Source organism: Chiloscyllium plagiosum, unplaced genomic scaffold (assembly GCF_037043375.1).
Source record: "Chiloscyllium plagiosum isolate Xiang-an unplaced genomic scaffold, Cpla_swu_hap1 HiC_scaffold_3, whole genome shotgun sequence".
In the NCBI taxonomy this organism is placed as follows: domain Eukaryota; kingdom Metazoa; phylum Chordata; class Chondrichthyes; order Orectolobiformes; family Hemiscylliidae; genus Chiloscyllium; species Chiloscyllium plagiosum.
The window spans coordinates 109,652,396-109,666,698 of NW_028270141.1; the positions used below are offsets into that span (position 1 = coordinate 109,652,396).

The 14,303-nt window shown below is 40.7% G+C and overlaps 1 protein-coding gene across 2 annotated transcripts in view; it reads left to right on the top strand.

Moving 5' to 3' along the window:
* phip (PHIP subunit of CUL4-Ring ligase complex) overlaps window positions 1-14,303 on the top strand; it is a 200,247-nt gene that overhangs the window by 69,121 nt on the left and 116,823 nt on the right. For both annotated transcript variants that reach the window (XM_087982461.1, XM_087982466.1), the window contains exon 8: window positions 1,375-1,596. In XM_087982461.1, coding sequence (XP_087838587.1) covers window positions 1,375-1,596 — 222 coding nt within the window. The remainder of the gene's footprint in view (window positions 1-1,374; window positions 1,597-14,303) is intronic.

Here is a 14,303-nt window from a genome sequence, read left to right on the forward strand (position 1 = left end):
CTGGGATTCCTAAATCCACAGTATTCCTGAATCCCTTGATAAGTTGTCTACATCCTGTGCATTTTGAATTTTGGTGCAGTCAGGCCTATTAATGTTAAAAGAATCACATAATTTTGCATTTGGAGGTTACTATTACAGCTACATTATAAATAGGCCATGTGTTACTGATAAAAGTCTATTTCATATTTAATGTAAAGATGTGTTCTCAGATTTTACATTTCCAAGTAGATAAGGTTAGTGCAGATAGTGTGTGTAGGGGAAGTGGTAGTGAGTCATAATTTCACTGGAGAAGTAATCCAGAACTCTAGCCTAATGTTCTGGGGACATGGATTTGAATCCCATTATGATAGACAGTTATATTTAAATTTGATAAAAGAGCCGTAATAAAAAGCTGACCTAATAGTGACCATGTAACCACTGGCCATTACTGTAGAAACCCATCTGGTTCACACATATCTTTCAGGGAAGAAACCTCTCAGCTGACACAGAGACCCGCAAGCCGACTATTCTTAGTTGCCCTCTGGACAATTAGGATTGAGCAATAAATAATGTCTGTGAATGAATTTTGAGACAATTTGTTTGCTCATTTCAACAATAAGGATATCACTTTGTACTGAAAATTAAATTATTTGATTTATTTTTTGACGAAAGGAGCTTGTACCTCCAGGGTAATAGCTGATGTAGCCAATGTAATATATTGCTTTTATCACAGGAATGATAAATAAAATTACTGCACATTTTTATGGATTTTTGACATTTTTTTGTGATATTATATTGGAAAATTTGTTAAATTTTCTCTTGTTTGAAAATGGCCATTGCATTTTACCGGATGACAATCATCAGTCAAAAGTAAACTCAATCTGTATTATCTGGTCCCTTTAATATGATTTAATATATTTAACATTTTTCAGTTCATAGGATTGTTATAAAACCAAATTTGACACTAAGCTACATAATTGGATATTGGGATAGATGGTCAAAAATGTTGATTCTAAGGTGAATCTAAAAATAAAGATTGAGAGATAGTTAGGTTTAGGAAGGAACTTTCAGAAATTAGGGTCCATATAGCTGGAGGAAAAGTTATCAATCAAATTGGGATTCTCTGGAAGCCAATTGATAAATGCAGAAAGCTTAGGTGGTGGTGGGGCTAGTGAAAAGCCCAGAGATTGGGAAAGATGAGACCATGGAAGGATTTTAATATGAATATATAATGTGAATTTTAACGATATTATTAAACATAACATATGTCTATGCAAAGCACAAATGTATGAAGTCTTATCATTGGAAACCTAGTAAATAAGTCTGTCTGATAAAGCAGCTTTTATTAGCAGGGATCGAGCTAAACATTAATATTCTTCCAAACTTGATATGCAGGGATCTGATGATTGTCTGGTGAAGATCTGGACAACCGATGATGGCAGGCTACTGGCAACTTTGCGAGGACATTCTGCTGAAATCTCAGATATGGCAGTAAACTATGAAAATACTATGATTGCTGCAGGCAGCTGTGATAAAATCATCCGGGTTTGGTGCCTTCGGACATGTGCACCCTTGGCTGTTCTGCAGGGCCACACTGCATCCATCACATCTGTGCAGGTAAAAGTAAATCATCAATAATAGAATGGATAACCACAGCTAACTTGTGCAATTAACGTGTTCGGTTATTGTAATTAGAATTTTTTTTGATGCAATAAGGGAAGGTCATGCCTTACAAATTTGATTGTAATCTCTGAGGAAGTGACAAGGAGGATCAGTGAGGTTCATGCAGTGCATGCTGTCTACGTGGATTTTATTAAGTCAGTTGAAAAGATCCTACGTGGCAGACTGGTCAAAAAAATAATACTAATGCAATACAGTTGAAGAGTGTTGTGCTGGAAAAGCACAGCTGGTCAGGCGGCATCGAGGAACAGGAGAATCAATCCAGGCATTTTGGATCCAAAATTAGCTTAGAAACAAGAAATAAGGGTAATGGTTGATGGCTGCCCTTCTGAGTGGAAAGTTGTTTTGAGTGGTGTTCTGCAGCGCTCGATGTTAGGACCCCTGTTGTTCATTTTATTAATTAATGATTTGGACTTGAATGTGTGGGACACAATTGGGAAGTCTGCAGTTTACACAAAAATTGGCCATGTTGAGCATAGCTGTAAGCTCCAAAATGGGTTGGTGGGGTGGGCAAAAAAGTAGCATATGGAGTTCAACTTTGATATGTGTGAGGTAATGCATTTAGGGAGGTCAAATAATAAAAGGGGGCATACTGAGATGGCTCGATGAAGTGAGAGATTTTGGGATGCAAGTGCACAGGTCCCTAAAGGTAGCAGTGCAGGTAGATATGGTTGTGGAGAAGGCATATGGGATGTTGTCCTTCATTGGCAGAGATATAGAATACAAAAGTAGGGATATTATGATGAAACTGTATAAAACAAAATGGGACTACAACTGGAATATTGTGTGCAGTTCTGATCGCCACATTTCAGGATGGAAATAATTACTCTGGAGAGAGTGCAGAGAAGATTTACTAGAATATGGCTCAGTGGTTAGCACTGTTGCCTCACAGCACTAGGGACCCGGGTTCAATTCCCACCTCGGCCAACTGTCTGTGTGGAGTTTGCACATTCTTCCCGTGTCTACGTGGGTTTCCTCCGGGTGCTCTGGTTTCCTCCCACAGTCCAAAGATGTGCAAACCAGGTGAATTGGCCATGCTAAATTGCCCGTAGTGTTAGGTGTATTAGTCAGGGGTGAATGTAGGGGAATGGGTCTGGGTGGGTTGCTCTTCGAAGTGTCGGTGTGGACTTGTTGGACCGAAGGGCCTGTTTCTATACTGTCAGGAATCTAATCTAATAAAAAAAAATCTAATAATAAAATATTGCCAGGACTGAAGAATTGTAAATACGAGAAGAGATTGGAGATGTTGGGGTTGTTTTCCTTGGTACAGAAATGGGATAACATAATTGAGGTATACAAAATTGTAAGGGGTAGAAATAGAGTAGACAAGAGGAACCTGTTACCCTTGGCAGAGAGTTCAAAAACTAGGAGTCATTAGATTCAAGCTGAGTGGCAGAAGGATTAGAGGGGTGTGAAGAGAAATCTTCTTACGTAGAGCGTGATAGCTGTCTGGAATTCACTGCCTGTGTTGGTGGACGAGGCCGAGTCCCTAAGCTGTTCTCAAAAAAGAAGTACCTGAATCTGCACCTTAAATGCTGTAAGCTGCAGGGCTGTGGACCGTGTGCAGGAAGTTGGGATTAAAAAGGGCATCTGGGTGTCTTTGGGTCAGCATTGACAAGACAGACAGAATGGCCCCTTCTGTGCAGTGTCATATAGTTGTTGATATTACCTCACTGCCAACTTGCAGTTATAAGGATAAAAAGCAGGAAGGAATGCTCAGAAAGGGGGAAGTAGAGTGATGACAAGGCAGGGAAGAAGACATGACAGTGAAGAGACCCAGGTGAGTTTAAGAATAGGAAATTTAAAAAGAAAGTCTTAGGAAGAGGGTGAGAAGTGGTTACTGGAATGTAAAACCTAAACGAGAGGAAATAGGATGGGAATGAGAGACAAAAAGAGAAAATCTAGGGGAAAACTGTGGCAATAGAGAGGTGGTGTAAATCGAACAAAGGGATGGAAAACCAAAGTGAGGAGGTACAGAGTGGGAATTGGATATGGAAAGGGAAGACTGACAGGGCAGGGGATGGGTTGAGGTTGGGCTCAAGAAACCTTGAGAGAAGGGAGCATTGTGGGAATAGCAAGAAAAAGTCTTGATCCGTTTGAAAACCAAGTTAAGGGTCATGTCAGATGTTATTCAGTGCATTCCATCAAACATTCCACTCAGGAGCTCATTATTTTTACCAAATATTGCTCAGGGCTTTCCATAACTTTTCCTTTATTTTTCAGGTTATCAATTTTTAATGAGTTCTGATTCTGTGCTTTTGTATACAAGTATGAATTTGGAGCTGAAGTAGACCATTTGGCCCCTTGAGTCTGTTTCATCATTTAATAAGATCATTATTGATTTGCTTGTAACCTCAAATCCATGTTTCTCCCTGGCCCTGATAACTTTTACAACCTCTTGCTCTCCAATAATCTATCTACCTCTGCCTTAAAAATATTCAAAGAATCTACTTCTATCACCTTTGGAATAAGAGTTCAAAAACTCATGACCATCTGAATGCAAACAAATACTCTTATCACTGTCTTAACTGGGTAGCCCCCTTATTTTGAAACAATGATCCAAGTTCCAGATTCTCCCACAAGAGTAAAAATCCTTTCCACATCCATTTTTGTCAAGACCCATCAGGATCTGATATGTTTCAACCAAATCACTCCTCATTCTTATAAACTCCAGTGGCTATAAGCATAGCCTGCCCAGTCATTCCTCATAAGTCAACCAGCCCATTTCAAATATTAGTTTTACAAGTGTCTTTGAACAATACACACTTTTTGAATTTATTTACGCCCCTACTTAAATAAGGAAATTAATACTGTACACGGTGCTCAAAATGTGGTCTAGCTAATGCCCTGTATAACTGAAGCGTAATCTTCCTATTTTTTTATTCATCAATAAACTGTAACATTCTATTAGCTTTCCTCATTACTTGCTGTACCTGTATATTAACCTTTTGTGAAGGACACCCAGATCTGTCTGTATCTCTGAGCTCTGCATTCTCTTGTCATGTCATATACTTGTTTTATTCTTCCCGCCAAAATGGACAATTTCACTGTTACCACATTATGTTCCATTTGACAGATCTTTTCCCACTCACTTAACTATCTATCTCTTTTTTTTGTAGCATCCTCACCCCTACTTCTAAGCTTACTTCTTTCCCTAACTTTCTGTCAACAGCAAATATAGTAACCCAATCCCTTTGGTTCCTTCATCCAAGTTATTGATATAAATTATAAAAATGTGAGGCCCCAAAACTGATCCCAATTGTTACCCTTGCCAGCCAAAAAACACAGCTTATTTATGCCAGTTAGCTAGCAAATCTTTCATCCATGTAAAAATGTTACCACCTACACTATGAGCTTTAATTTTCTGGGGTCAGGTGGGAGTGATTAAAGTACATGGAGACAATGCCCAGAGAGAGAGAGCAAAAGGGACAGGCAAACGAGGAGACTGATGATTAGCCAAGAGAGAGATAAATGCTGGGTCAGTTGCTAACAAGAAGTGTAAATGATTGAAAATTGTTATACTCTATTTGCCTACTCCCCACCCACTAAACTCTACCATCAACACAAATACCATCCTTTCCCTGCTATTTTTAGTTCTGGAGAAGGATCACTGCACTTGAAACGTTAACTCTGTTTTTCTCTCTACACTTGTTGCCAGACCTGCTCAGTTTGTCCAGCACTTTCTGCTTTTGTTTTGAGTACCCTACATGCCTCCTTAACAATTAACTTGTCCTGATACTTTCAAGGATTGTGGACATGCATACTGAGGTTCCTCTGATCCTCAGCACTTCCTAAGGGATACTACCATTCATCACACATTCTTTTGCGTTACTAGTCCTCCCAGGATGCACTGCATTCATTTTTCAGCATCAAATTTCATTTGCCATTGTTCTATTCAACTGATTGGGGCCCGTCTATAGAATCCTTTTGTATCACTTGTGAAATTGCTGATTAAAACTTTCATGCTCATATTTAGATCATTCATGTAATTACAGACAGCAAAAAGACTCAGCACTAAATCCTGTGGTATGCCAGTGAATGCTTTCAGTCATAGAAAAACCTTTGGCCATCACCCACTGCCTTCTGCTAGTTTTGTCTCCAATTTGCTAATTTGCTCTGGAACTTAGGAGTCTTATCAATTTGACAGTCTCCCATGTGAAACCCTGACAGAAGCCTTATTGAAGTTTATGTAGACGACATCCACTGAACTATTCTTATTCCTACATCTAGTCATCTCTTCAAAAGAAAATTCAATCAAACCTGTTGGGGCATAATTTCACTCTGACAAAGCAATGCTGACTATCCTTGATTAATCCTAGCCCCTTGTAAGGAGAGATTAATTCTGAATTTCAGATTGTTTTCCAGCAGATTACCTACCAACGTTGTTAAACTCTTTGGTTTCCACATCTTATCCCCACCACACTACTTGAATAATGATACCACATCAGCTATCCTCCAGTCCTGTCACAGTTTTCCTGTGTCCATAGAGAATTTGAAAATTAACGTTAGGTTCTCTGCAATCTCCTCTTTTGCCTTCCACTACAGCCTAGGCCCATCTCATCTGGACCTGGGAACTTATCCAATTTTACTCCCATTAAACCAACTAATACCTCGGCCTTTTCGTTTATAATTTGTTCAAGTAAGAGGAACCTCAGTTATCTGAATATCAGTTATCCGAAGGAGATCTCTAGGTCCCGACAGAAACATTATATCAAAGAGCTTTTTCCTGATTGCGCCTTTTGTTTACAATGATTAAAAACGAACTCGGCTTACTGAAATGCTGCTGAGAACAGTTCTGGACATCAATGGGAGCCCAGGTATCATCCCCAAATGACTGACCTCCTGACCTCTCTCTCCCCCAACACTTTCCGTGGAATTCTACATAGGCATGTACCCTCACCTCCCCTTCCCTGATAATCTCTCCAACACTGTCCTGTTCAGGGCAAATGTGGAACCTGTCAAAAAGTTGCAGTAAAATGTATATGTGCGTGCTACTTGGAGGAAACCCCCCCCCCCACCAAAAAAGGCAGCAGCAGTAGTCTTGTTGTTGGTGTCCAGTCCGGCTGTCCCCGGCGGGGGAGCAGGAGTGGACAGGGGTGGGGCTGCGGACAGGGGTTGGATGCTGGGTTGGTGGGAGCGGGGATGGGGACAGACTAGTGGCGGTGTTGGATGGGTTGGGGGCAGGAGTGGGTGGGAGGCGGGGTTGGGGGTCTGACGTGGGGGAGGTGTTGGACGGGGTAAGGGGGTGGATGGGGGGAGGGTAGGCAGAGGCTTGCGCGCGGTGTGCTGCTGCTGCCTCTTCTCCTGAACGGGGTGCGGACTTAACAGAAACTCCGAGCCCCAAAGGAAAGGCATTGAGTCAATTGATCGAATAATCAGTTATCCGAGTGAAATAATGCCTGCCCATCTCGTTCACATAATCGAGGCTCCTCTGTATATCACAGTCCCCTTCCCTGAATTCTAGATGTAATGTGGTTTCTTCTCTATAAAATCGTGCAACAAACAAACAGGCATCCAGAATAAATATTTTCCACATTTTTGAAGTCAATCATACGTTATGTGTACTTGTGTCTGGAATATAGTAAACATGAAAATTGGCCCCATGTTTCTAATTCTTAGAATACTTAAACATAATGGATACCAATTTATGGTTCTTACAAAAATTTGCCCGGAGAGCAATATATTAGGGTATCAAATACAGGCTTACATATTTACCTCAATAGAATCTGGATCCGAAATAAAAGATTTACACAGTAAACAAAGGCACTTAGTTATAGAGTCATAGAGATGTACAGCACGGAAACAGAACCTTTGGTCCAACCTGTCCATGCCGACCAGATATCCCAACCCAATCTAGTCCCACTTGCCAGCACCCAGCCGATATCTCTCCAAACCTTTCCTATTCATATACCCACCCAAATGCCTTTTAAATGTTGCAATTGTACCAGCCTCCACCACTTCCTCTGGCAGCTCATTCCATACATGTACCACCGTCTGAGTGAAAAAGTTGCCCCTTCGGTCTCTTTTATATCTTTCCCCTCTCACCCTAAACCTATGCCCTCTCATTCTAGACTCCCCTGACCCCAGGGAAAAAGACTTTGTCTATTTATCCTATCCATGCCCCTTGTAGTTTTGTAAACCTCTATAAGGAGACCCCTCAGCCTCCGACACTCCAGGGAAAACAGCCCCAGCCTGTTCAGCCTCTCCCTATAGCTCAAATCCTCCAACCCTGGCAACATCCTTGTAAATTTTTTCTGAACCCTTTCAAGTTTCACAACATCTTTCCGATAGGAAGGAGAGCAGAATTGCACGCAATATTCCAATAGTGGCCTAACCAACAGCTGTAACATGACCTCTCAACTCCTGTACTCAATACTCTGACTGATAAAGGAAAGCATACCAAACACCTTCACTATCCTATCTACCTGCGACTCCACTTTCAAGGAGCTATGAACCTGCACTCCAAGGTCTCTTTGTTCAGCAACATTCCCTAGGACCTTACCATTAAGTGTATAAGTCCTGCTAAGATTTGCTTTCCCAAAATCTAAATTAAACTCCATCTGCCACTCCTCAGCCCATTGACTCATCTGATCAAGATCCTGTTGTAATCTGAGGTAACCCTCTTTGCTGTCCACTACACCTCCAATTTTGGTGTCATCTGCAAACTTACTAACTATACCTCTTATGCTCACATCCAAATCATTCGTCTTATTGTAATTTGTTCACATAAGTTGTGATCATTTGTTAGCACTGTTAAAAGGCTAATTTCAATGATGGATATTGGTAAATTATCAGAATACATTATTTCTCACAACAAGTTTTGTGAATTAATCTTTACATAGTAAAAATTAGTGAATATTTTTGCTTGCCTGGTTAAAGACTACTAACTGCTATGGACTGATTGCCTAGCAGCATTTTTCACTGATGACAGCAAATTCTGCAAGAGCTGCTTGACATTAATGGGAAAACTGCAAATGTTTCGACAAAGTGCATTTCTTTTAGCAGATATAATAAAAATGTTAATGTGCATTCTGTGTTCCTACTGATAGAAAAAAAATGAAACTGAAGGTCATAGAATTCCTAGATTTCAATGTATTTGAAACAGTAACAAGCGTTCTTACTCATTCAATTTGATTATAATGTTTACTGTTTGCAGAAAAGGAATGTATTTTCAGAGTTAAGAGCATTTTGTTCCACTTCGTTAGTGTGTCTTCATTGTAGATTGTTGAGACAAATTTTACCTACATAATAAATAACTCTGCAATTCTATGAATGTGAAATCAAATATATTTAGTAATCTCAATTACTTTCTGATTGATTTGATTCAACTGTTATTGATTCTGCCATCTACAAGTTGATACCAGAACGCTACGTTGACAAACTATAAACATTTTAAAAATAAATTTAGTCCTGACTGAAATGTTAAATAAAACAAAGCATATTGCAAGAACTGAAATTCTGAAATGAAAAGGAAAGTGTTCTGGGGCCATCTGTGAGCAAGAGACGGAGTCAGTCACTCTGAGCTTACATAGAGGGTGTTGGAAAAAGTCTGGAAATCCCGGGGATATGGGAATGCTGCCAAATTCAACAGCAAGATCTCATCACCATTTTGTTCCCCTTGGAGCCGCTTGAAAGGCTGCCCAGCTGGGAAATCAAGCTGCAGACATCCTCTGCTGGGAATCACTGGGGATATGTTGACTGGCAACTGAGAGGGAGCGAAATAGCAAAGAATAAGGAAAGTATTTGTTGGTCTAGCAACTGGAAGAAAGGGAGCAAAATATGGAGGGTTGAGATGGAAGTGGAGGTGGACTGGCAATGGTTCAGGCAGGAGGTTTGAGGTCATAAGTTCTGGGGCAGTCAACCAATTGTAGCAACAAGGGTGTGTTTGCACAAAGGGGCAATGTTTTGGGGCAGTATTGTTGGCATGTTGGTGTGATGGTGGTGGTCAGGAGAGCACTGCTGTTCCTCCAGACTCTTTCCCCCCCCCAAAGGAGTGCTGTAAATAGCATTTTATTTGACATCAAAATGCAGAAGTTGCCTGAGCACTGGGAAACGCAGCCACAAATGTAGATTTAAATCAGATTTCCAGTGTCCTGTAGGAACCTGATTTAAAACTTGTAATGAAGTACCTTGACTCTCCAAGATGGGACAAATGCATGCCATGCAACTAGCAAGAATGCTGGTTTTATTGTGCAATTTTTAATCTTTAATATGGCTGGGTCCTACCCATCAATCATCTTGAGGTTGAAGCTGACTCAAGAAATTCGGTATGCTTCTGCAAAGGTGTTAAGTGAGGCTTGAAGATTCTCTTCCAAGAGAGCAGAGTTTACATTGTCATCAGCATCCTGGAGTTCGTCAAGCGAGGTCAAAGAAAATGTTTGAGACTCCCTGAAGTCTTCTGTCAAGAAATGCCGCACAGATGTTAAGGTGTGGGAGACTGTCAGTCAGAAGAAACTGACGTGGAGAAAGAAACTGTATGAAGGGACGCAATTCTTGAACACACGTTGGCAAGACAAAATACTGAAAAGGAACTAGAGAAAGGAATGTCAGTGATTCAAAGGCCATTGGTTGATTCTCTTTTCCAGAAACACCTGCCAAATATGTGGTCAGAGTTAGAGCTCAAGGATTGAGCTCATCAGTCACACAAGGTCCACAGAACTCATGACAAGTGACATGGAATGGTGGACAATCATATTCCTTAGCGAGTGATTACTGATGATAATAATGATGACCAGTCATGGGATAGAATAGGATTAATATTAGATCCCAGATTTTCTAATTAATGATAATTATAATATATGTTCTGCTATAAATGCTGGATGTTTTCTTTAAAACAGGCTGCTTTTTAGACACAATGCTGTTACCCTATTGCTGTTAATATTGAACGTTTAAAGCATATTTTAGCGCTACAGAGAACTTGGGAGAAGGAAACTGTACAGAACTAATTTTTTGTATTCACAAGGATTTTATATGCCAGAATGCCAAGGTGATAGCGAGGGAAGAGATAGGACTATACGAGGATAAAGGAGGGAACATGTGCTTGGAGGCAGAGGATGTGAGTGAGATCCTAAATCTGACTTTGCTTCGGTATTCACCTAGGAGAAGGATATGGAGGATAGTGTGATTAGTGTGGAGCATCTTGAGATCAATAAAGAAGTAATGTTGTGTCTGTTGAAGAGCATTAATGTGGCTAAGTCTCAGGGCCCAATGGCATCAATTCCAGGTTATTGAGAGAGGCAAGAGAGGAGATTGCTGGATCCTTGACCAAGATCATTGTGTCCTCATGATTAGAGCGGTTCTGGAGGACTGGTGAGTTGCTAATGTTCCTCTGTTCAAGAAGGGAAATGAGGATAATCCAGAAAGCTATAGACCGATGAGTCTCACACCGGTGATAAGGAAGCTGTTTGAAAGAATTCTTGGGGATAGGGTTTATACACATTTAAAAATCTGGGCTAATTGGGGACAGCCAGTAAGGCTTTATATGGGACAGGTCATGTCTTTCTTGATTGAATTTTTTGAGGAGGTGACTAAGGCGATCACTGAGGGTAGAGCAGTGGATATTTCTGCAGGGATTTTAATATGGCTTTTGATTAGGTCCCTCATGATAGGCTCAAAAAGAAGCGTAAGAAGCATGGGATCCACAGTGACTTGGTTGCTTGGATTCAGAACTGGCTTGCCTATTGAAGGCAGAGGGTAGTGGCTAAAAGGTGTGTTTTTCAGGCTGTAGGTCCTGTACACATTCACATTAGGACCTCTGCTATTTGTGATTTATATGAATGACTTGGATGAAAATGGGTAGTTTAGTAAGTTTGCAGATGACACAAAGATTGGTGGAATGTGATAGTGTAGAAGGTTGTCAAAGGATACAGCAGGATATAGAACAGTTGCACATATGGGTGGAGAAATGGCAGATGGAGTTTAATCAGAGTACGTATGCACTTTAGGAAATCAAATGTTAAGTAAAATTATACATTTAAAGGCAGGACCTGAACAGCATTGATGTACAGAGGGATTATGGGGTTCAAGTCCATAGCTCCCCGAATGTGGCCACACAAATCGATAGGGTGGTAAAGAATGCTTGCAGACTTTCCTTTATTGGTTGGGAAATTGAGTATAAAAGTCAGGATGTCAAGTTACAGCTTTATAAGACTTTGGTTCGGCCACGCTTAAGAGTGTTGCGTTCAGTTCTGGTTACCACACGACAGGCAGGATGTGAAGGCTTTCGAGAGGATGCAGAAGAGGTTTACTAGGATGTTGCGGGTATGAGCTATAAGGAGAGCCCAGAAAAAACTTGGGTTGTTTTTTCTGGAGCGGCGGAGGCTGAAGGGATACTTGATAGAAGTCTATAAAATTATGAGAAGCATAGATAGGGTTGACAGTCATAATCTCTGAAATGTCTAAGACAATGGGGCATGCATTTAAGGTGAGAGGGCAAAATTCAAAGGTGGTATGAGGGACAAGTTTTCTTTACACAGAGTGGTAGGAGTCTGGAACACGCTACAAGGGTTAGTGGTGGAGGCAGATAAGATAGCGGCGTTTAAAGGACTTTTAGTTAAGCACATGCATATGTGAGGAATGGAGGGATATGGACCAAAGGCAGGCAGAAAGGATTCGTTTCATTTGGTGTCATGTTTGACACAACTTTGTGGGCTCTCGGGCCTATTCCTGTGCTGTCCTGTTCTATGTTGTCTGTTTTGTTTTATTTTGCACTTAAATTGAGTATTTAATTAATCTTATGTATGTCTAAATGCACAGTAAAACTGTGAATGCCTAATTAAATCAGTAATGGATATTTCACTTGCTCCAGGTATTATTAGATTTTAAAATTAATAAATATTAATAGAATGATACAGTAAGGAAGGAAGAGATTAGGTCCTCTCATGCTATTCTACATTTTCTCAGAGTCAGACAGTTCACTTTCAAATGTTACTATTGAATCTGTTTCCACCACTCAGCAAGTACATTCTAGATTACAGCAAATGGCTGCATTAAAAACAGAACCATTTTAGAGAAGGATCAGAAGCAATAGTCTGAAATCTGCTATTTAATTCAAAGCAGTGTCTGTAAGATTTTTCTAGTCGTGGGAGAGACTAGAACTTGAGGTCACAGCATCAAGAGTGAAGGACCAAACGTTTAGAACTAAGATGAGGAGGAACTTCTTCAGCCAGAGGGTGTTTAATCTGTGGAACTCATTGCACCAGATGGCTGTGGAGGCCAAGTCATTGAGTGCATTTAAGACCGAGATAGGTTATTGATTGCTAAGGTATCCAGGAAGAGAGCAGGAGACTGGGTTGAGAAACATCAGTCATGATTGAATAGCAGAGCAAATTTGATGGGCCGAATGGATCAATTCTGTTCCTACATTTTAAGGTCTTCTGGAAAAGGACAACATAACTATTCTTATCTGCTGTTGGAAATGATTACTAATGTTTCAGTGCCTGGCAATGGTTCCTCCTAATTATTCTTGTATTTATTATTTATGGACAAGCTTTGGGTATTTCAGAGGTGAGCCACCTGATACAGGATGCCAAGTCTCGGACTTGCTTTCATAGCCACAGTATTTCTATGGTTAGTCCAGATCAGTTTCTGGTTAATGGCAATCCTCGGCTGTTGATAGTAGTAAGTTCAGTAATGATAATGCCATTCAATGTCATGTGGTGATGGTTAGATTCTCTCTCGTTAGAAATGGTCATTGCTTGGCACTCTATTCTGGATAACCATTTATGCACCTGTGAGAAGCTGAGACATAAGTGAGTAACATATTTATAGATGTGGTTGTCTCACAACTTAAAACGCATGGAGTGTGCGAATGTGTGACCACCAGGCAGTCAAAAAGAGACAGAGTTAGTATAGGAGTTCTCTGATGACATCCTGTTCTTCAAGCTGTATTTCGTTTTGAATACTGATGTAGTTGACACTGCCAAATCCAGCCTGGCATTTCTTCATGGATGAAGATTTTAGAATGTTGTATTCACTGATTGCAGACTCCTTCATGGTGGGTCAGACTATCCAGGACCAGCTGGCAACACTCCTTGCACTTGTGGTCGTCAGGATATTTATAGAGTCCATGACATCCCACAGTCCAAAAGTTCCACTTTACTGAGCTGTGCTGCCATGTTTTAACGTCCCTCAAATTAACTTTATTCTGCTTTGGAATACTTCTACTACTGTATTGTGTTGGCCCTCACCTCCCCTTATCCGGATGTTTCTTGGTATCACAAGTATGCGAATAGTGATGTTTCCATGTATCTACTTTCCTTATCCTTTGAGGTGGTTTGGAAGGTGCTGTCGGAGGAACTTGGTGAGTTGCAGCAGTGCACCTCAGATGGAACACACTGCAGCCACTGTGTTTCACTGGTGAAGAGAGTAAATGTACAGGTGGTGGATGTGGTGCCAGTCAAGTGATGCTTTGTCCTGGATGGTGACAAGCTTCTTGTGTTTAGTTGGAACAGCACTCACCCAGGCAAATGGGAGTATTCTATCACACTGGTGACGTGCCTTATAGATATTGAACAGGCAGGGGAGATGGAAGTGTGTTACTTACCATTAAATTTCTAGCCTCTGATCTGCTCTTGTAACCACAGTATTTATATGCTGGTCTAGCTCTGTTTCAGGTCAAAGGTAACCCCAGAATGCTGATATTA